Source organism: Propithecus coquereli, unplaced genomic scaffold (assembly GCF_000956105.1).
Source record: "Propithecus coquereli isolate 6110/MARCELLA unplaced genomic scaffold, Pcoq_1.0 Scaffold41, whole genome shotgun sequence".
NCBI classification, from domain to species: Eukaryota; Metazoa; Chordata; class Mammalia; order Primates; family Indriidae; genus Propithecus; species Propithecus coquereli.
The window spans coordinates 2,836,912-2,859,899 of NW_012149841.1; the positions used below are offsets into that span (position 1 = coordinate 2,836,912).

The 22,988-nt window shown below is 55.0% G+C and overlaps 1 protein-coding gene across 1 annotated transcript; it reads right to left on the reverse strand.

The window, feature by feature from the left end:
- Nucleotides 1-13,739: 13,739 nt before the first annotated feature.
- On the reverse strand, nt 13,740-18,504 carry GDF7 (growth differentiation factor 7). Its single transcript, XM_012653084.1, has 2 exons — nt 17,521-18,504; nt 13,740-14,768 (listed from the first exon to the last, which is right to left on the reverse strand). Exons 1-2 carry the CDS (start codon nt 17,897-17,899, stop codon nt 13,804-13,806), a joined length of 1,344 nt encoding a protein of 447 aa, XP_012508538.1. The 5' UTR covers nt 17,900-18,504; the 3' UTR covers nt 13,740-13,803.
- Between the last annotated feature and the right edge of the window lie 4,484 nt (nt 18,505-22,988).

Here is a 22,988-nt window from a genome sequence, read left to right on the forward strand (position 1 = left end):
TTTTTGAAATAAATGTTTTACCAGCACTTATGAGCATATCTGGCCTGATCTCTGTGTTGAGGGGAGAAAGGGTACAATTTAAGCAGTTCTCCTGAGTTAGACTCAGCCCAAAGTCTCTCTGTTTCGGTAAAAAGCTACTTTCTCATTGCTTCTTTTAGAGAGAAAATCCGATTTCAGAGACTGGAGTTCATTTTGTTTCAATAGGAATAAACAGAAGACTGAAATTGATAAACAGTGGGTGAAATTCATTTTCCAGAAGCAGTTCTGCCTGTGTGTCCCAGTCAGCCACATGGATGGTCTCCGTCAGAGATTTAACTTCTTCTAGAGTTACCTAGTGCTGAGGGGAAGGCGTAAGCCGGGGCCTTGAACTGCGCCCACGTTGTTCCTAGTCTGCTCTGGACCATTCTGAATCTCCAGAGGCCGCCCTCTCTGGTCACATGGCCTGATGCCCACGGCCACCAGGGCCCTCTCTCCATCCGCTTCTCCACTCAACCCTTGAAGAGCCAGTGACCTCCAAAGCCTTGATTTTTCTTCACCCCGCATTATAGTAAGACAGAAGCAATTTCAGGTGAAAGGAAACAGAAGAGACACAACAACTGAACACAAAACCTGATTCTGGATTGGATGTTTTTGTTATAAAAGACATTGTTGGGACAATTTGCACAACTCGGATGTGGTCTGAAGATTAGCTGGGAGTAAGATACCGATGTTAGTTTTCTGATTGCTGTGGTTGTGCTGTGGAGAAGTCGGAGAATGTCCCTATTTGTACTGCAGACACTGAACTGTCTGGGGGCGATGGGGCATCATGTCAGTTTACTCTCAGATGGTTCAGAGGAAAATAATGTTCTTCATAGTTGCAAGTTTTTTGGAAGTTTGAGATGATTTTAGAATTTATAAAATTAATTAGTTTTTATAAACCCCATCATCCTCTCTCCTTCTGCATCAGTCTCTCATTGCTTCTTTTCCAGAAAGTAAATTTCTTCTTCTAGGCACTAAATGGAGCCCTGGGTTCAGATCCCAGATCTCTCATTTATTAGGTTTGTGATGTTAAACTTCACCTCCGTGGGCCCCAGCTCCTCATCTGTGCAACTTAGATGTTATCGGCACTTCCCTCAGTTTTTCGAATTTGAGGAGGGTTTTTGTTTTTAATGGGGATAAAATGAAGTCATGCATATATCATTTAGCATCTTGCCAGGCATATGGCAAATGCGCTATAAAATAGTACCTAAAGGAAAAGGATAGCAAACTGTTTTTCCCTTAATTTCTCTTGTCGGTGGTGCAGTGGAGGACCCCATGATATCTCAGTCTCCGCGTTGTTTCACCCGGCCTGTAACTTGATTCTTGCAGACTTAGCATTTCTGGCTCATGTGCAGGGACAACGTGTGCTCACCTGGCTCAGCTTCCTGACCTTAGGCCATGCAGGCTTCCCCATGCACAGCCCAGGATGCTGCAATGGTCCATTTAGAAAAGATGCAGGGAGCAAAGCATTTCTTAGATAGCATGAGACATCTTCTTTGTCCCTGGCCTTCTCTTGCAGGAGAGAACAGGTGAGGATGTACTGGGGCTGCTTCTTCCCTGGGGGTGGGGCTTAAGGAGAGGTCAGAGGCTGGGACTGAGTGTGCTCTGTGAAGAAACCTATCTCTGAGGTGGTGAACGAAGCTCTCTTGCAGGAGTGCTGAGGACAGAGCTTAAATGAGCATCCTTCTAATCACTTTCCAAGGGCACTGAGATTCCTGCCTGCACCCCATGCAGATGTAGATAAGTGATCACACTGGTCCAGGAGGGGAGCGGCTATGGGACATGGGTCTGGCCCTTCCCACCAGACTGGAGACATCTCCAGAGCAAGACTGGCGTCACCAAGTGTAATACCAGGCAAGCATCCTCAGAGCACAGGCAAGGGCCAGAGAAAGCTCTGGGTTGCCACAGTTCTATAAAGAAAGCTCCTGGGGAAGAAGGAGTGGGAAGAAGAGGCTATCCCTAGTCCTAGAAGAACAGGTAAAACTTGGATGGATTTGTAATAGAGGAGAGCAAGTCCACATAAAGAATCTGCTGCTCACCCTTGCGTTTGCAGTGTTTCATTTAGGTCTCCCAATCTTGTAAGATTCTGACTGTGCCCATTTTACAGATTACCACTGAGGTGCAAAGGTAAGTGCTTTGTTCAAGATCTCACAGCTAGTGGATGACAGAGCTGGGATTCTGCTATGGTTTGAATGTGTCCCCCAAAGTTCTTGTGTTGGAAACGTAATCTCCAATGCAACAGTGTTGGGAGGTGGGTCATGATGGGAGGTGTTTAAGTCATGAGGTGCCACCCTCATGACTAGATTAATTCTGAGTGTAGAACAGCTTGAAGCTGAGTTTGATCTCCTGCTCTCTCATGCTCTCTTGCCCTTCCACGTTTCGCCATGGGATGACAGCACAAAGGCCCTCACCAGATGCCGGCCCCTTGATCTTGGACTTCCCAGCCTCCAGAACTGTAAGAAATAAATCTATTCTTTATAAATTACCCAGTCTCAGATATTTCGTTACAGCAACAGAAAATGGACTGAGATTACAATTCAGGCCTCGACTCCAGAGCCACCACTTCATCCCCTTCTGTCCACTGCATCATGCTGCCTCCTGGGGGGCAATGGTGGGCACGCCCAGCCAAAGAGCAGAGTGGGGAAAGGGGGTCACAGGAAGAGAAAATGAGGGCCCGATTGGCAGGGGAGGTGAAGAACAGATAGTTGGAACAACGGAGTAGCTCTGAAAGAATGTAAGCTGTAACAGAGACTGGTTTTCAGGGGCAAAAAAATGCATCAGGCAGTGGACTGAGAGAAAGCAATACCACATGCTGGCATCACTGCTGTGGCTGCCGTCACATGCCCTGGCCTCTGCAACACCTCCGTAGCCACCTGGTGCTCCATGCCAGACATGGGAACTCCTCGCAGGCTATTCTGTATAGGAATCACTGCTCCAGCTTTGGTAACACCCATCCTCTACCCTACCCTGAGATGCAGCTCAAATGCCAACTGCTCCCGCCTCCCAGAGCAGTCCCTCCCTCCCTCCCAGCCTTCATGACCCCTGGCTTGTCTCCACTGAAGCACTTACCATTGCTGCAGGAACCATATCTGTACCAGTCTGCCCCTCCCTGCCCTACCACCCACGCCTGTCCTGTCCTCAGGAGAGCCCTGGAAGATGGACTTCTGTCTTGGTCATCTCTATACTCTCAGGGCTTATGGAATAGGTAGGGCCTGCCACATGGAATAGTCTATAAATTTTGTTAACCTAAATAAAAGTTTCTACCATACCTAATGGGTAAGCTCTCCAGAAATGCAGTTCTCTCAGTTGGTCAGACTACCAGGAAATCACATCTCAGTGCCTCTCCGTCCTCAAAACTGAGCTGCCAGTGGAAGCGTGGACATGGACACTTGCTCTTTTATCCCTTAAGTCTGTGGTCCCCAACCCCCAGGCTGTGGACCGCTACCAGTCCATGGCCTGTTACAAACTAGGCCGCACAGCAGGAGGTGAGCAGCAGTGCTCCCCATCACTCGCATCACCGCATAAGCTCCGCCTCCTGTCAGATCTGCAGTGGCATTAGATTCTCATAGGAGCTCGAAACCTACTGTAAACTGTGTATGGAGGGATCTAGGTTGTGTGCTCCTTATGAGAATCCAATGCCTGATGATCTGAGGTGGAGCTGAGGCGGTGATGCTAGCACTGGGGAGCGGCTGCAAATACAGATTATCATTAGCAGAGAGGTTTGACTGCACAATAAATGTAATGTGCTCAAATCATCCCGAAACCATCCTCTTCCTTCCCCTACCCCCAGTCCGTGGAAAAATTGTCTTCCACGAAACCATTCCCTGGTGCCAAAAAGGTTGGGGACCGCTGCCTTAAACATTTCCGCAGGCCGCGCTGTGCAGGAGTGGGTCAGACAGATTCAAAGACATCGACTGTTCGAGTCTGGCACTGGGGACTACAAGAAAGCAAGGTCACTACACCTCATGTCCCATTCCTCTTGTCTAGTGTGGCTGCAACTGTTACTTCCATTCTTCCATGATTAGAAAACCTCTGGAGCTTGGGTATTAGCAGCTACCAAATACGTGGTTTATTATTTGCTGAGCACTAACCCCGTGCAGCACCCCAAGTGGGAATTACAGCAACAATACACAAGCCTGTGCTCTGGGATAGTGGAGATTTTCATTTTGTATTGCATTCCTCAAACATTCTGGCAAAGGGGCCTGTGCCGACCTCCCCACGTTGGGACAGATTTCCTTACTAGGTAAGTCTCTGGGAAAATTCCTCTTCCCTGGGATGGAAACGTGACCCTGTGACTGGGCGTCCATTACAGCCAGGGGGTGCAGTGCACCTGCAGGGTCTCCCTCCCTCACAGAGGGACTAGAATGCCGCCCCTGCAAATCCACCCTGCTCAGGCTCTGCAGAACATCTGGGCCTCCTCCTACTGGCCACTGCAAAGGGCTGCGCACCTGCATGTGATTAGGACTCGGCAGACACCCACAGCCTACGGTCGGCGGCTGCACGCTGGTGACACGTCGCAGTGGACAAGTTTCTCCCAGATCACTGTTTGAGCAGCTGTGTGGAGGGCTCCTAGGGCACAGGAGCACCCTGCATCCATCGGTAGCCGCATCAGCACCACCCTCAGCAGAGTGGCACTCAGAGGCATCTTTGCCTCGGCCTTGAGAGTGAGCAGCCGGCAGGGGCAGGCCCAGGACATACCAGGGCCAGGGAGGGAGCAGAGCAGTCAGTCTTAGCCTCCTTGCTCTCATCAGTGTTTGGGAAATCGGGTAAAACTTTAAATGCCACCCCTGACTTCCCTTTCTCCCCGTAACCATCCCTTCTCTACTGAATGTGTAATATCCTAACCACAGAATGCCGGGGTAGGGGAAGTGGAGACTGAAAAATAAGACAGTGGAAAAATGGGCCAAGGACTGTTAGAAACGAAGCATGACAAGGCATGACACTTGTCAGTGGCAGGGCCGTAGAGCTTATACATTTACCGTACCTGCCAAATGAGTGAGCTGAAAGGGGAACACAATTTTTCTTCCAGTGAAAGAGAGTCCTTTATTTAATCATGAAATAAAGAGTGAAAGGGCAGGCTTTCTTGATCTGTCTTTCAGCAGAGAGAGTCACATGACTGCAGGTACTCACGTTAACATGTGCTGCCATCTCTGTGACTAAAAGGTGGGTCGCGCTGGCAAGCTCCACATCCCAAAAGACGTAATCCTGCTAACAAGTCATTAATGAGGGCAAGTCCCCGTCATCTTCCCACAACTGCTGCTTGCTGTCACTAGTCCTCTCTTAGAAATATTTAAGGAACAGATGAAATAGCTTTCTCCCTCATCTGTAGGAAAAAGTAGGTGTGAGAGCCGGATAGCCACAGAACCCTGTGTGGCTGGTCCCATCCTGCCACGGCCAGCGTGGTGTCACTGAGTACAGGATCTTTGCATTTGTCTCAAAGAGAAGTAAGCAAGTGTCCCAACAGATTTGCTGTAGGACTTTACTGGTTTCCCTGAAATGTGTAACTGGCCCTGCAGAGGCCATTTATGCCTTGGGACGTCAGAGACATAACTGTGCAGCCTCCAGGGTGGGAGCGTTCCTGCTTTCTGGAGTGAGACAGGTCCTACAGCAGCCTGAAATGTATGGAAACAGAAAACCTTTCCACTCCAACTGTGCTTGGAATGACAACGCTCACTCTTTGCAAGTTATAATGCTCATTTCCCAAGGCGAAAATGCTTTCCGCTGCATCTTGGCCTCTTCTCCCCTGAACCCAGGTTGGTCGTTTACCTCCCTGTGCGGTGACTTCATGCAGGGTGAGGCCATGCGCAGTGGCCTGTGCAGCTTCACACCCGGGGTGCAGCAGCCCCGCGCCCAAGGCCCCCAGCCTCACAGCTCCACATTCCAGACCGTGCTATTCCAGGGGGACCGACCAGCTCAAAGACCTACCGCACAGTCGCTCCTAGTACCTACCTGGTTGACTGCTGTTCTTAGTTGTCGAAGAAAGAACAGGACAAGACTAATGTGAAAAGCCCAAATAACAGAAGCTGAAAAATTTTTTCCTCTAAAAAAATAAGCACTCAGGAGCAGTTTTATGAATAAAATATTTAATCAACTTATCTGTACAAAATATTAAAATGGTTAATGAAGAGTATACAAGCATGTTTAACAAATATATACTGCTATATAATAGTCAAGAAAAATAGAGATTGCTGTTTTACAGGTCATTTACAATTCACTATGTACAATCTATTTAAATTTGAGAATACATGTACACGTGGGCTTATGCCTGCCCTTGAAAGGTTCCCTGCTAGCTGGCCTGGACACAGGCAACATCTCGCGACGTCAGCTCACGCTCCCCAGACGGCCAGGCCAGGCAGCAGGGAGACGGCCCCACCTGCAGCCTGCAAGCCTCGGAGTTCTGCTCTGGCCGAACCAGAGCCGGAAGGCTGCCGACCAAGATTTCAGTTTGTGTTAAATCAGTTTTTAAAACCTCCTCTCTTCCTCCATCTCCTTACTCCCAAGCCAAGCTGAGAAACAGTGGGTGTCATGGCAAAATGAAAGGGACTTCTAACCCCCGCCCCCAAATAATTAATTTTGTCTTTAGCTGCTGAGGGAATGATGTGTTACTGAGCCTTGATGGCATTACCATCACTGCGACTTTTGCCATTTCCTTAAAATCACAGTATTAGAATCAGATTAAATTTGCTTTTGAAGCTGCAGGCCATGCACCATGTGCAGAATTCTGCGGCCCGCCCGGGGCCTGCTTACACAGCATCACTTTGGAAGCTGGTACAGGACCTCTGCAGTGAAAAGATCTGCTTCTTTATTTATGTATTTAAAAATTTTTTTTAAAAAAACTTTGTCCAAACTTTTCGGGTCCCCTCTTGTCATCTGCTGAAAGGACGAGTTACAGTTAGCATGTTAATCCTTGCAAAAATGCATTAACTTTTCATGTGGGGTCAAATACTTCCAGCTAAAAGACCTAAAGTGACTCAATTATGATTCTTTGTCAAAGAAAACATCAAAGCTGTTTGCATTACAGTATAAAATGAAATACAAAAATAAAATGACTCTAAGGATGCTCATGTTTAATCCGTGCTCCATCCAAGACAGAGAATGCCAGAGAAATCCCCTCTCGAGAGTGTCTCTTCGTGGCTTGGAACACTTGAGTACTTCCCAGCCAGAAAACACGTTTCATCCGCGCTTTCCTTCTCACTGAGCTGCACCAGCATTTTCTAAACAGAATGCTGCAGGCCCTGCCCCAGGACACAAGCCCTGCTGTGGGCGGCCCCTTGCGCAAGCCAGCCTGCCCTCCCTAGCCAAGCTGCTGCTGCCCCAAGCCATGGGGGACCAAGGACACGTGTACACTGAGTGGCCTTGGCAGCCCTCAGTCACCTGGAGAGGGAAAGATGCAGACAAGGAAAGGCCCTCAACGCACCTGGTCACTGGTCTTCAGACTCGCCCCACTGCAAAGTTCAAGTGAGGGCTGCCCACACCTGCGTGAGAGGTCTGAGGCTCCCCAGGACGACCTTGCACACTGTAAGGCAAGGACAAGTTGTGCCAGCTGCACCAACTCACCGGCCTGTGTGCTGTCCCTTCCCATCTTGCGGCCCAGGGAGCATCCTCAGAAGGTTAGCCCATGAGCTTCTCATTGGCTCCCGTTTACTTCTAATTCATCAGGACACCTATGAACAAGCCTTACCCAAAAGTCTCATTTGGGTCAGCTCAGCCATGGTTCTAGACCCTGGCAGCCAAGTGTCTGGGCAGGTCCTAGATGCAGAACAGGCATCCCTGTCCGTGTCTAGATGCAGTGACTGGGTGTGGTTGTTGCCACTGCTGGTCACATGGAGCAGTGTGGATGTGACTGCAGAGACAGGCACTCGCCCACCGCCTGCCCGGCCAAGTCTCCAGCCACCGCTGCACTGCGCTCCTGTTTGCCAACAGCTCAAAAGGCAGTGAAACAGCAGTGCCAAAGCAAGGCAGCAGCCACGTCCTGGTGGGTCTGCACCACCATGCCTAGAGTCAGCTGAGATCAACTATCAGAGGCTTTTCCTTGTTTTTCCTGACAATTGATTCCAGGATCCTGTTACTGACTTAGAAAAATGATCAAAAGTTTCTGCGTTCCAGCTTCTACCAGGTAGCCCTCTCTGAAGTGAGAAGTTTCTAAACCAGCAGAAGGAAGTTCACAAAACAGTGAAACTGTTCTTACACCATCACACCGAGCTGTCCTGCCAAGAAACTCACCTGGCTGTGCAGAAACACCTCTCTCAGGACATCTCTGTGAACACTGCAGCCCTCTCGCCACCGTAGGGGATGCGTGTGAGAAATCAGTCCTTTCTGTTGTCACACACACACACACACACACACACACCCCATGCACAGATGCTAGAAGGCTCCTGCAGCGTCTGCACGGTCAGGAGGAGTAGGCCATCACCCACTGCCTGTGCTGCTCTGAGGATATATCTGTCCCTTGTTGGCAGCTGCAAGCATTACGTGAAACACAGACTGATTTTTCAGTGAGCTCACACTTACTTTTCAATGACTCCACCTGTCCTGGGCTGCTCTGCTGGAACTCCTGCTGCCGCCGTGAAGCCCCAACCGAAACTTTGCCCAGCCAAAGGCCTGTCACCAACTTGCAGGCTGCAAGCCGAGCTCTGGTCAAGCACCTCTGCATGATGGTCAGAGCCCATGCAGCAACTTTTGAGCCCTCAACCACCCACTGATGCACTAGGCCAATTTCCCACCCTGTCCCCTTGCAGCCTGTGTGCACACAGGTGTCTCCTCAGGCTGGGATGGTGGCCCTTTCACCTATGCCCTCCTCTGGGTTACCTATTTGTGAGATTCTAAGCTCCGGGCACAGATTACAGTCCAGAATGGCACAAAGGGAGGAAGAACTCGGCTCCTACCTAAATGGTCAGGAGGTTCCAGGTACAAATGCCCAAGCGTCTGAAAAATTAGAAATAAACATCTTTTCTGACTCCTTGTACTTTTTTATGTTAAACCTCACCACCACGTTCCACACCATAAAAAGGAAGAGAGAGAGAAGCCCTTCTGACGCCTGCCCCAGGGTCACTCCCCTGGCAAGCTGGAACAGGACCTCGAACCCAGACGCGGGCATGGCAGTGAGGTGGGTGAGGGGGGGGAGGGGCCTGGGGGAGCAGTCCACCCTGGGACAGGCTTGCCTGCCTCATCCACGGCCTCTGAGACAGTCCCAGGTCCCTGTCTGAGCTGCCAACAAGGCACAGTCCTTCCTTTCCTCTGCTGCCCCCGCAGAGGCACCAGCAGCAGGTGGGAGCCTTTTCCAGGTGCTTGGTCACAGACAATCTCAGCCCAAGTGTGGCTCTACCCACCCCTGTGAGCCCAGGCGGAACTCGGCCTGTGTTAGCAATGCCCCTCAACCAGGGGGCACAAGACAGCTCTTGGCTCTGTAGGCTGAGCCCAGCCCCAAGGTACTGGCCTCCCTGCACCTGCCAGGCCCCAGGTGGAAATCGAAGCAACATCCATAAAGCACCAACAGAGCTGGAAGTAGAATGGACGGACACACACACACAGGCAAGAGCTGCAAAACCTATGAGATGTGGCTCTGGGACTGGGATTGGGAGGGACCTTTTCCAGAAGCAGTCACATTTGCTCAGCCTTTGAAGTGGCTGAGTGGGCCTCTGGGCAGAGCAGAATCCTAGAACCTTGGGATGGGAGAGGTCCACACTGCACAGGGGCGGAAGTGGACGCTCCAGAGGGAGGTGACTGTCCAGACTCGCCTCAGACCTCTCAGGAGACGCACAGTGGAGCCCTGGCACCCAGGCAGCCTTCCTGCAGGTGGGCACAGGCTGTGCTGGGGGGCAGTTCCCTCTGGACATGCTGAGCCCACAGTGAGCTCTGACTCTAGGGTGGCCCTGACACACCAGCCCCCAGAGGGATCTGACTACTTCCCACTCACTCCCAAAGTGTGACAACTGTCGTCTGCCATCCACTTCTCTTCCCTTCCCAACCCAGACCCTGTCTGAAGGGCAAAGGCAGCCCCTGGCTCCCCGTGGCAGGCTGCGGCTGCTGCTTTCAAGAGCCTCTGGCTTTCCAGCCCACCGGCCGTCTGATCGAGGGCTCCTGGCCCGCAGACCACCTAGTGGGCCCTGCTTTCCAGGCTGGGGAGAGGGCTGCAGCCCCGAGCTGACCATGATCTCATGAGAACCAGCAAGGCCCACTGATGACATCTGGGCCCAGAGACAGCTGTGGCACTTTCTCCTCCTTTCACTGGATTTTTTGGAGACCAGATTCAAGCAAGGGAATAGTTCGACCTTATCTGTGCACAAGCTACTCGTGGAAAGAATTCAGTTTTTCTGCCTGAAAATTCGGTCTACAACCCTGGTTGTTTTCCGCTGTGAGTTGGAATGAAATTGCCAACAGGACACATGACATGCAGGATCTGAATTACACTCCAGCCCATCCACAGGATTACCACTACCCTCTTCAGTGGCACAGCAGGGCTCCAGCTGCTGCCGACAGTGACAGCGTGAGAGCTGCCAGGGAGAAGTGACTGGCCTGGACTTGGTGGACTTTGGACTCTCCTACCACCCAGTGCCTACCTCTTAGCAAGAAAATGCCAGGAGAGCACAGCCAAGAGGACCGTGGATATAAGGGAACGAGCGCAGCTCAAGCCTGGCAGCCCCAAACTGAGATGACGCAGCCTGCCACCCTCTCCGGAAGCCTAGCTGCTTAGAAAGCCAGAATCCGACAAGGCAAGCGCTCGGGCATCAGCGGCAATGCCCGCCTGCCAGCGTAGGGGTCTCCCTTAACATGAAAGCGCTGGCTTCACGCGGCAGTGACCAGACTGTCTTGATGTTCGGCAGATCCAGCACCAGCCCCACTTGGGCCCCAATGGGCCTGTGCCAAGCTCCCTAGGCAGGAACGCCAGGCCTCACAACCCGCTCACTGGAAGGAAAGAGTGGCTGAAATGGTCTCAACTAGGAGAGCACAATTCTCTCCAAAAACTCTATTTACTTTAGGAGAGAGAATCTGGTGACCTTGAGGGTGGAGCGGGGGAGGGGAGGGGACGGCCTTCACTCACAATCCCTGCTTGTCAGCTGTCCCCACCCGTGGTGACTAGGGATTCCAGCTGAGGGTTCAAGCAGAGCTGCCAGGCTCGCTCTGCTCCCCGCTGCCTACAAGACAGAGAACACAGGTGCTACAAGCTGTGCTGGCAGAAGCTAGTTTTACCACATCTTAGCAGCAAAAACCTGTCTGCCCCGTATGTGGTGGCACTTTTGCTGTCATTTTCAGGCAGTGAGCTGCATCCCCTGCATTCACCTAGGGAATGGACACTGAGAAGCTGAGGGCTGGGCAGAACTGGCAGGTGCACCATGGCCCCTGGGGGCTCCAGAGGAAACCCAAAAGACACTCCTTCCATTCCACAGGAGGAACTGTCACTGTCTGAGGACAGTACCTCTCCTCTCCCCTCCCCAGGTGCAGCCTAGACTCAGGATACAAGGAGACTCCTACTTCCCACATCGCTTGCAACGTATGTTAGAAGGAAGTCATCAGAATGAAACAGGGAAAATGGGCATTTTTTTTTCCCTACCATAAAAATCTCAGGCTAAATCAAGACATTTCTTCCAAAAAATTATTTTTCCTAGTCACTAAAAAATTAGCAAAATGTTTGCGTTTGTCCAAAGACATTAAATACCCTAGAATTTCTTGAAAATAATGTTTAACTGTAGCTTTTCAGTAACTTCCCTTCTAAACCTTCTAATACTACAACTTCGACCACTTTAGTGCCATTGTTCTAATTCCTCATTATTACAAGTTTCATTCAGAAAATAAGAGTGAGACATCTCTGGCAAAACCCACAACTTTGGGAACCATCTTTGCCCAGTCACTAAAATCAGATGGGATTGCACCGGAACAGCCACTTTTGGATACTTTTTAAAATTTTAACCTGAAGGGACTGTTCTGTTTTCTGGTTATTTATAGCTGCTCACATAGCCAAAGAATATAAAGTCACATTGTGAGAGGGTAAATCTTAATTTTAAAAATAATTTATAGGTGATTTTTTCCTTCTGGGGGAGTTTTACAGGATGAAAAGGACCCAGGTGAAACTCTTAAATAAACTAGCTGTATCTAAATCTTTAGTCTCTCCCTCTCTCTCTCTCTGTCCTCTCTCTGTCTCAAGAGAGTCATCACTAAGAATTAAAATGTGCATGAATTGTCCTGGACCTTAGCATCTAAGACAAGGGAAGAGTTAATGCCTCTCCAGGACCCTGAAAGAGAAAGCCCAGCACATCACACAGGAGCACCCAGGAGGGCTGCCGGGGTTTGCAAAGCAGCCCTCAGGCCCCCAGACCAGCCTGTTTCTCTTCCCTCTGTCAGACATTTACAACAGGCCACAAAGGACTCCCAGGCACAAAGGAGTCAAATAAAACAATGGAGGCTGCATGCCCGAGCTTGCTTTCACATGGATAGAAAATCTGACCATCAGTAAGGCTCCTTGGGGCAAAATACAGAAACTAGGGGATAGGCTTCCACCTCGGCTCCCCCACACCAGGGCCCTGCCCTTCTGAAGGCCAAGGCCAAGCTGAGGAGGGGAGGGGGCAGGCCTCCCTCCTGCTCTCAGGGTCTGGGTTGTGAGTTTAAATCTGACAAAAGCACTTTTGTGTGGCTTCACCTCCCATTGCTATCACACTGCCAAAAACTACAGCAACAACACAGTGAGAGCATATAGAAGCTCAGGCCGACTTGATAGGTGAGCCCAAGCACGTGCCAGCCATTCAGAGTATGCCATTTGGAGGGGGCTGCATCTACCTGGCAGACCAACCTGTGTCCTCTGCTGGAGCTGGCCTGAGGACACTCAAGCCCTGAGACTTTGCCAGCTTCTTAGGAAAACTTCCCGGCAGGTCTCTAGGAAAAGCAGTAACTCCCCCCACCCCGTCCCAGTTCCCAGCCATTGCACTAACTTCCTCTTCAGCGACCCCAAGGCACTGCTACCACCTCCCTCTGCCCAGCTCGGGAGCTTCTGCCCAGGCAGATCCCACCCCACCCCGATGTCAAGTCAGATCAGACTCAGCAGTTTTCACTTCCCCCAAGAAAGGAAAATATTCTTTCCACTTTCTAGATCGCTTCCAATTGGAATGCATTAAAAGGGGTGGTGCTGACCCTTGCAGAGATCTGGGAAGCTCCACAACACATTCTTTCAGACAAAACTTCCCTTGCAAAACTGAGGCAGGGGGCACGTCAAATTTTTAAAGTTAAAGAAAAGAGATGCCTTTTGCAGCGGTTTCTTCCCAGAGGAAATGGCCCCGATGCAATGCAAACCCTCCAGAAAGGGCATTACAGCTTTTCAGTCGGTCACAGGGGCACCACTACCGGGAACTCAGCCAACCGCGCCCCACACCAGGCGCAAACGAAGAGGGGTGAGAGAAAATGTATTCGACTGCCCCTTTAGTTCACCCATTCTGGAGCCCCCAATTTCCTAACCCCTTTCTACCCTTTTTTCATGCTTGTTACTGTAACATCAACACAAATACCTTCCTCTCCCCAAATGGGGGCAGTGGGCGCAATGGTGATCTGTTTGCAAACACAAGGCCGTGACAGTCAGTAGCGGCAGGTGGGTCGTCTCTTCCCAAGGCTTTCGGACGCTGTCCACGGTAAATGCGCGCAGGAGTGAACGAATGTGAGTGTGAACGTGTGCTTCCCTCCTCCGTGACGGCCGGGCCAGAGTCGGACGGACGCGCACCCATGCTCGGTGACAGGCTGGCCCGCTGCTGCTCCTTAGCTGGGGTCCTCGGCGGCAAGGCTGCCCCCTCCCCAGCCCGCACGCTACCTGCAGCCGCACGCCTCCACCACCATGTCCTCGTACTGCTTGTAGACCACGTTGTTGGCGGCGTCGATGTAGAGGATGCTGATGGGGCTGAGGCGCGCGGGCACGCAGCAGGAGGCCGGCGCCGCGTCGGGCGCCATGGAGTTGAGCAGAGTCTGGATGATGGCGTGGTTGGTGGGCTCCAGGTGGGAGCGCAGCGGGAAGTCGCAAACACCCTCGCAGTGGTACGCCTCATAGTCCAGCGGCGCGATAATCCAGTCGTCCCAGCCCAGCTCCTTGAAATCCACGTGCAGCGGCTTGCGGCTACAGCGGCTCCGGCCCCTGCGCCCGTGGCCCCGGCCCGCGCCCCCGCCGCTGCCCTGCGCCGCCGCCCGCGTCCCGGCCAGCGCCGTCCTCCGCCGCCTGCGGCCACCGATGACTACCCTCGGCGACCCGGTGGCAGGTCCCGGGTCGGGCGGCGGCTCCGCGGCCAGGGCGGCCCCGAGCGCGCGGGCCTGAGCGCGGATCTCCCGGAACAGGCTCTCCTTCCTCTGCGAGCGGGAGGAGACGACGAGCAGCGCGCGCTCCTCAGCCGCCGCGCCGCCTCCGCCCCTCCAGCCGAAGCCCAGCAGCCGCAGTGCCAGCGGGCTCCGCGCCGGGCGGGCCACCGCGCGCAGCAAAAGGCAGAAGGCGCGGGGGGCGCGCGGCTCCCGACGGTGGCGCCGCACGGCGTCTGCCACGTCGAACACCTCCCAGCGTGCGCCGTCCAGGGGCTCGGCGGCCCGCGAGTGCAGCAGGCGAGGCGTGCGGGCAGCGCCCGGGCACGTGGACAGCAACAGCAGCGGCGGGGCAGTCGCGCTGCCAGGACCCTCCTCCGGAGACCCGCGGCGCAACACTCGCAGCTCAGCACCCACCACCTCGTCGGCGTCGGGAAGGCTGGACATGTCGAACAGTAAGCTCTGGCCCGTCTCAGCTGCCGATTCGTCTGCAGGGGACGGGCAGGGACAGAGAAAGAGCAAAGAGCGGAGTGAGAGCCGAGCCTGCACTCTCGGCCGCGGGGCCTCCTACCTGCAGACGTCCCTGCCGCCTTCGATGTGGAGCGAGGCCCTTAGAGCCGGCGCCCGGCCCATGTCTTGGCCACCGCCCGAAGGCTGCCAGTATGGCCTAGAGCAAAGGGAGCGCGGCCCCGACTATTGGGACCCGACTTTGGTTCAATGAACCAAAAGTCCCGCCACCCGACAACCCGCGGACCAGGAGCGCACCCCCGCACCCGGGACCAAGACTTAAGGCCATTACAATTCTGCCGCCTGCCCCAGAGCCATGGGTTTGTGGGGACAGGGTCCGAGGTGGACAGAAGGCCTAGTGAGCTCGTGGGAAATTTTGCGGCCCTTCCTTACGTTCGGAGCCCTGTGGGGAGTGCTCGTTATTGCCCTGCTGAGCCCCCTGGAGAGCCGAGTCTCCGCCGTTCGAAAACGGAAAATTCTTGTCCCCTGAAAACTCTTTCCTCTTCTGCTACCTCTGTTCCCCCATCCCAGCCTGGACGTCCCTTCTGGCCGCGGTCTCCCTTTCAGACTGGAGCCTGCGAGCCATCCAAAAGGGGAGCACGGCTGCAGAGTCCCTCTAGTCCGACCTGTCGCTTTGCTAAGGGGAACTGAGGCCCAGGGTCTCACAGCAATGAGCTCTGCTGCTGGATCAGGAACCCCAGTCTCGGCCCCTCCCGCTGCTCCGACGGCCTCCAAAGGAGGGGAAAGGTGGCAAAGGAAGGTGAGGAACCTCAGAAGGGCTGGGGGCAGGCTGAATGGCCTTGCTGCAGTGAGGGGGGCAGCGAGGTGAGTGAGCTCTTGCTTCCGGGACCCGCTGGTCCCTCCGCAGGCATATTCTTCCCTCCGTTGTGACTTATCTCAAGGTTGGGGGTTTTATTTCTGATTGTAGACACTTTTTTTTTTCCTTTTTGGGCTCAAGCAAAAAAAAAAAAAAGTTAAAATTCCACCAAGCAGCAGATAAGAGCTCCCTTTGAAGGGGGTCATATGGTTTCATTTTGCCCCAAAGTCGGAGAGACTGTGCAGACTCCCCCCACCACTGGGGATTGGCCCACCAGCCACCGACGCCAGGCCCTAATGCCTGAAGTCCAAGGTCTGGCCCTGTCATGGCCTCTGGGGACCTCAAGCAGCCTGCTCCAAGTTGAGGCTCAAGGTGGAGACAGGTTAGGAGAGGCGCTGGGCAGGCACCCCTCACCCACTTTCTCCCCTGGGCTTGCACCTGCACTCTCTCTGAGCTTCCCCTGCAGCCCCTCGGCCCCTCCCGGCTCCACCAGCCCTGCCACTGCATTGCCTCCACAAGGGCAAAAAGAGAGGTGGCCTCTCAGGCCTTGCCAGCCCAGGAGAGCTCCCCAGGAAAGGATTTATCTCCATCTGAGACCGTGGTAGACTTGGCTTAAGCTAAGAAAAAGAGTCTGGTGCCTCAGTCAGCTTAGGGTGCTGCACAGCTCTCTCCTGCAGCCTGAGAGGGAGCCCACCAGGACTGGGGTTTCCTATGAGGATCCCAGCAACCAGTCCCAAGGCAGTGTCAGGCCCTCAGAGAACGCCTGAGTGTTCTAATGAACCATAGGGCCATTTGGGCCCAGGATTTCTGCTACCCAAAATAAAGCACTCTGTGCATAGATGGGGGATCTGGTCACTGCCCGGACTCTGCCTGCACTCCCAGGCCACGACCTGAAGTGCACAGGCTGCCAGTGGCTCCCAAGCACGGTCCCCTCAGACCAGCAGCACTTATTTCCAGCCCTATTCGCCTTTCTTTCCCTCCTGCCCTCCATGCTGGGTCTCTGGCTGGATAGAATTAGGGCCAAAATTACTTGCATTTCCTCCTGAAATTAGTTAAATTTTCTCTATCTGTCTGCTTTAATGATTTCAGTGGAGATTAATAAAATCCAGATGACACACAGCAACCACCACACGGCCTCACCCACATCCTACCTTTGGAGGGCCCAGGGCAGAGCAAGGTGGGGCACTTGGTCTGAGAGAGGCCTGCATTCCTGCACGGTCTCCTGGCCTCTCCTCCCAACAAAACCAGAGTCCCGGACCTCTGGCTCTCCCAGGGGCCCAGGACCAGACAGAGGCACCCATAGCTACACACTTGGCACATACGAAAGCCACCACCACCCAGACCAGCCTGCTGAGTAGGACACTCCTCGTACCTGATGATGCCACCATCTTCTCCAAGCCTTTACTTGAGTCTGATGCTTGCCTCTGCCCCAGATTACCCTGGGCTTCCCCCAATTTGTGCAGCCTCCAGGAGACTGAGAGCTGCGGAAACTGCTGCAAAGAAGCAGCCGCCGCCATCACTCCGTCCCTCTCGGGCCGGACCCGAGTCCCAACTCCTGCCCTCCTTTCTTCTCCGAGGGCTCTGAGCCTGGGGCCACTCCAGACCCTTCCCCAAGAAGTGAATCTTGGACCCAGCCTGCCTCCTCAAAAGGACCCGCCACCCGACAAGGCCAGGGCAACCCTGCAGAGGGTACCCGCTCAGCCCTCTGGGACCCGGTCCCGCAAACTGCCGCGACTCGCGCCACAGTCCGGGCGCAGCGGGTTCGGGTGCGTTGGCCTTGGCAAAGTTTTTCTAACACCTGAGGCTGGGATGTGCGGGGTCGCGGCCCCAAATGGAATGGAGCAGTGGTACGGTTCCGGGGGTGATCTCAGCCCAGGGCCGGACGGGACGGGCAGGCACAGAAGAGGCGCAAGTACCTTGGGTCGCCTGGTCTGCGAAGCCGGTGATTGTGTCCGCGCGGCCGTGGCCTGAGACGGAGACAGCGGCTGCACCGGCCGAAGCCCGCCCGGCCAGGCTCCGGTAAAGCGACATCATGAAGTGGTGCGGCACCACCGAGCCGTTCCTGAAGCCTGAGCCGGCGGCGCGGCGCGCGGCGCGGGCCCCGGGAACCACGGCGGCCGGGACAGCCGAAGCGCCTGCAGCCGGAGCGAGGGTCCGCCCGCCGCCGCCGCCCCCCGGGCTCCGGGCCGGCCCAGCCCCCGCCGCTCGCAGCACTGCGGCCGCTTCCAGCCCGTCGCGGGGGCGGCAGGCGCTCAGCAGCCAGAGGCACAGCGCGGCGGCGGCGCTCAGGTCCATGGGCTCCGTGGGCCGGGAGGGCGGGCGGCGAGGGCTCCGTGACTCCGGGAAGTCCCCCGGCGCCTTTTGAACATAATGTTTAATAATGGGGGAAGTGTGCGCAGCCAGCCGCGGCCCCCCCTCCTCTCCCACCCCACCCCGCCCAGCGCCCGGAGCAGCGCCCTCTGCTGAACACTCTAGCGGCAGCGCTGCGCCCCCCACTCTGGCCCAGAGTGGAGTCCCGGGCAGGAGCCTCCTCCCCCCACCGCAGTGTTTCGCCCCCACCTTCACCAAGCGATTGCTACCCGCCCCAGGCTCCCGCCTCAACCGGGTGTCCTGCTTCCATTCCCCGCGGCAATGCGAACCCCGCTCCGCCCGCGCTGTGCCCGAGACCAATGCTCCCTCCTTGGTTCGAGGCTCCGGGGCATCGCGCGTACCCGCCCAGCTGCCTACCCACTCTTCTGCGGAGAAACACCCGCCCCCTCCCCGTTCCTATTCCGCTAGTGCCAGGGACGCCAGAGGTGGGGCCGCGGAAGGGATCGCCCGTCCCGTGCGGCTCGCGCTGCGACCCGGTGGCTAGCGCGCACCGACCGAGAGGCCACAGAGCGCGCCGGGCGGCCGGAAAGGCGCGTTGTCGATCACCAGGTCGGCGGTTTCCCACCTTGTCACAGCCTCCAAAGGATCCGAGCGGGCGGCCGGAGCAGGGGAGAAGGCCCACCGGAGAGGAAGAGAGGATGAGCGGCTGTAAGGGAAGGCCGGAAAGAGACCCATGGACACGGGCCGCCTGTCGGAAAGGAAAGGTTTGGGCGCGGAATTTGCGCTTAAGCAGGAGCCAAGCTCTTAACGGAGATCAGGAATTACTAAGGCAGCCTCGGGGTAAGGAGGGGACTCCCGCGCTTGGGTGCGCTGCCAGTTTGGGCGTCGAACTGGTGACCTTCCGCCCGCCTTCGGGGGTGGGGGCGATTAGCTGGAACCCGCTACCCGGTAAGTCTGGGCGCGGCCAGAAGCGGGGAGGGCGGGCGGCTAGGAGGCCTGGGGAGGCGCCTCCGTACTTCTTTCCGTCGCTGCGGTTATGGCACCGGCCTGGGTGAGTGGCCGGGACTCCTGGCCGAGGTGGCGGAGCCTGCGAGTGCACTTGCGCTGGCGTCAGGACACTGGGCTCCACAGCTGGCAGGGGGAGATCCCGGAGGCCACATCTCCGGAGGACGCGCAGGAGAGGGAGGTCGTCGGCGAGTGTCGGCTCAGCTCGAGGGGCAGCCGAGAGATTCCCTGAGTGCGGAAAACTTACAGCGGATCCACGAGCCGGACGAACTCCCGAAGAAGGGCAGGCGCGTCCTTTTCGTTTAAACTCGAACTCTAGACCGGACGGTGCGTTGTGATCCCTCTGAGCGGGTTGTCAGTTTCAGCGCGATGCTGCCGGATCCACAGCCGCACGCCGGGCTGCGCTGCTCTCTGACCCGCAGTAGAGGCCCAGCCTGGAGCTCCCCTGAACCGCCGCTTCGTCCCAAGCGAACTCGCCTTGCGGGCCACCGCGCAGACGCGGCGCCTGCTCACCTTGGGGCTTTGAGCTACTTAACGCTCAAAGACATTTGGGGGCTGGAAAGAGAGGCCTGGCGAGGGTCAGTGCTGGCGGATCGATCGAGTGGGCCGAGGAGAAACACCTGAAGTAAGCGGGAAGGGCGGACCCTGGGCCAGGGTAAGCGCTGCCGGCGCGGAGGGTCTTGCCAGGGTCTTCCCCAGACCTGAACAAGCCCCCCCGGGGGTCTGGATAAGCAGGCTGCATTAGCCCACTCTGCCTTTGGGACCAAGGTGGGAGACTTGGCGACAAATCCATAATCACGGATTTCCCTCTTTTGGTGCCCGTACAAAGTGGCCCTGCAGGAACTGCGCCGGCTGGCTGGCAGATCCGAACAACCACCACACAGAGTGGCTGGCAGCAGGTCTCTGCTGGGCTCTACCGTGCTACTCGGCCTCCTTTCCCCTTGCAGCCAGGAACACACGGCCTTTTGGTGTTTTACAAATCATCTCGTCTAAGATTTGTGCCAACACCCTGGGAACCCCGTGCTGGGGTCAGTAGTGCTAGTCCTAGATCTGGCTTTGATCACTAACAGCAAGTCTCCCTTGCCTTGTCTTGGCTTCAGTTTCCTCTACTTTTTGAAGGAGAGAATAGAGGGCCCCTGGCACAGTCTTGGCACAGCCGGTAACAAGTAAATGTTTGTTGATTACATGACAGCCCTGCCCTTAGGCCACCTTGGGGCTTAAGGAGACATGAGTTGGAATCCCTGCACCCTTGCCATCCCCGTGGGAGCAATCCACTTGGCTTCTTTGAGACCCAATTTCCCCATCTGTAAAATGGGAGAATTCTCAGCTCAGGAAGTTTGTGTGTGGCTGGGATAACAGGCTAGCAAAGAGGAGGCTTAGTAGCTTTGTCCCCAGCCCCCAATGTATTCTGAGTGCCAGGGGTGATAATGGCAGAGGGAGAAGCAGCTTCCACGCACTGGAAGGCTTTGCAGGAGACATTCGGAGTAGGCTGATGCTGCCAGGGCCATTGCCTGCAGTTGTGTGTGCTGAGTTCAACGCAACTTCACCCCCGTGTCTGGTCTGTACAGTGAGGACACTCATTCATTCATTCAATTATTTATCATCCCTCCACCATTCATTCCTTCTTGCAAGTAATACTCATTGCCAGTTACTCTTCTGTGTATTGTGGATTCAGCAACACACAGGATGAACACATGGAGCTTTATGATGGGCACAAGAAGCAATAAACAGTAAGCACGTAAATGTACAATACACTGCCAGGAGATTCAGAGCAAAGCGATGGGAAACCAGGACTGGCGGTCTTCATGATCAGCAGAGGACACGTCGGCCCGTAAATAATGATGGTGCCCATTTTGTTACCTCCTGAATCCCGTCATCATGCCTGCTGCTTTACACACCTCATGTCGTTGCATTCTCACAACTATCCTATCCTGACAGCTAGATACTATTCCCATTTTATAGATGAGGAAAGTTGAGTCAAAGAAATTCAACATCTTGCTCAGAGTCAGCTGGTGAGTGGCAGAGTTGGTGACAGAGTGGAGTCACCAACTCTCTTTGCCCAATGTTTGGCTTTCCATTGACTGTGGGGGATGGGGGTGTGAGGGGCTTTAGTTGGCTAACCCCTCCCTCAACCCCAGAGGAGACACAGAGTGTTCCTGCCTTTCCTCTCTGGCTCTCTGGAAAATTTTTGGCAGAGAAAGAACCTCTCAGGTCCAAGCGAAAACTACAAAGGTGCTGCCCAGGAGACTCCTTCCTGCCACTGCTGTCAACCGGGAGCTCACACCTGCCATTGAAGATGCAGTCTGCACACCAGCTGCAGGGCCTACCCATGACCCAGCTCCCCAGGTACTCTGCCCAGGGCTTTCCGAGCCCCACAACTGAGCATCCATCCACAGTGCAAATAGCAGCCTTGCTGGAGAAAAAGAAACGTGAGACGAGGAGCTCCCCATCGTCCCTGACTCCGTGAAGCTTGAGCACTCTTGGTGAGCATGTAGCCCTTGTTGGGCCCACAATCCCCACCTGGCCCAGCCCCACTGGGGGTTCCTCTTGGGGGATGCAGGAAGCCTTTGGTTGGTGGGCTGGGTGGGAGAGAGCTACCAGGAGAGAGCTACCTGGAAACCTCGAAGCTGTGCTCTCTGCTGCACTGCTAAGAGCATTGTCAATAGAAGTTCCTCCATCCTCTGTGTTGCCCCAGGCGTTGCTGGAAAGCTGTAGATGAGGCCCAGAGGCAGAAAGCGGGAGCAGGGTTCAGAGAAGGTAGGAGAAACCTGGGGACTGGAAGTGCTAACTTCAGTTCTTGCCCCATCCGATGGCTGCCCGCCAACCCCTAGACCTCCAGACCCCAGCTATCTCCTCCTCAGAGAGAGGAGGTGAGGTTGGTTCCAGCAAAGGAAGGCAGGGAAAGGGGGGAAGCAGTTGGCTGGGGGGAGGGTGGTGTTTCTTAACATGGGGTGACGAGCACGGTTCCCACATTCTTACCCCCATATCCTTCCCTTGAGGAGCACTTTTTTGCTCACTCATCCCTTGAAGAAGCTGTTTGTTTTCGCTGAACACCAAGCCCCTGATTCAGGCATAGAATCCCCAAATCTGAAGGGACCTTTTGGGTTATTTAGGCCAACTTGCCATGCCATGCCTGAATCATAACAAGTTGCTCCTCGGGCTGTGCTTGCATACCTGCAGAGACGGGGAGCTCCCTATTCCCAGGCAGCCTCTGATAGCTCTGAATGTGAGGAAGTTCTTTATACTGCCCCTGGAGAGCCCCATCTCTCAGAGGCACCTTTGCTGTGGGGAGTTTACATTGTCATCTGGGAACCTGGAACACTGGATTGACACCACTTAGGAAGTTAGTCTTGGATCCCACCAGCTGGAGCCACGTCGAGGTGACCTTCAGCACAGGACCTTTAGCAAGCCCCAGCCACAGCCTGCTCAGCCTCGCTCAGGGTCTCCTGTTACCATACCCAGACACCTGGCCCCCACATCTGATGACAAGAGAACCAGGAGGACCTTAGAGGTGAGCTGCTCTGCAGCCCACATTGTTCACTTGAGGAAGCCAAGTCCCCAGCAAGGGGAAGTGATCAGCAGGCTGTCATTTGGCATCACAGCCACCTGTGATCCTGGGTTCCCCCTGTGATCCTGCGCCTTTGCTGTCCGTTACAGCCCAGAGGGGCTCACCTTAGCTCTGCCCAGGGCACCCTGTGGGTGAGGCATGATGCAGGCCAGCCTCTGCCCTGCCCGCTGTTGGGGGCGCTGGGTCCCTGCAGCCGTGTGCTAATATGCAACGTAAAACTGATGCCCCTGACAGTCAAGAGACCTGAAATCAAACTGGGCCTCCAACCTTGGGCTGCAAGTCCCTTACCCTTCCTGGCCTTAGACCCCCAAATGGGCAGTGTCCGCCACCATTTGATCTGGGTCTGCCAGTGAAAGGTGGGGAGAGCATAGAATTGCTCCATTTCCCGGGACCCAGCCAGGAGTGTGTTCTCTGTCTGGACCCACCACAGCCTCTGACCTCCTGACTCGGCGCTGGAGAGAGGATAAGCGGTGAGGAGACAGGGCCCTGGGTTAGGTCTCC

Coding starts and splice junctions, on each gene's coding strand:
- GDF7 (XM_012653084.1), bottom strand. CDS start 17,899: ATGGACCTGAGCGCCGCCGCCGCGCTGTGCCTCTGGCTGCTGAGCGCC. Junction 14,769..17,520: donor CGCAGACCAGGCGACCCAAG/GTACTTGCGCCT, acceptor CGTCCCCTGCAG/ACGAATCGGCAGCTGAGACG.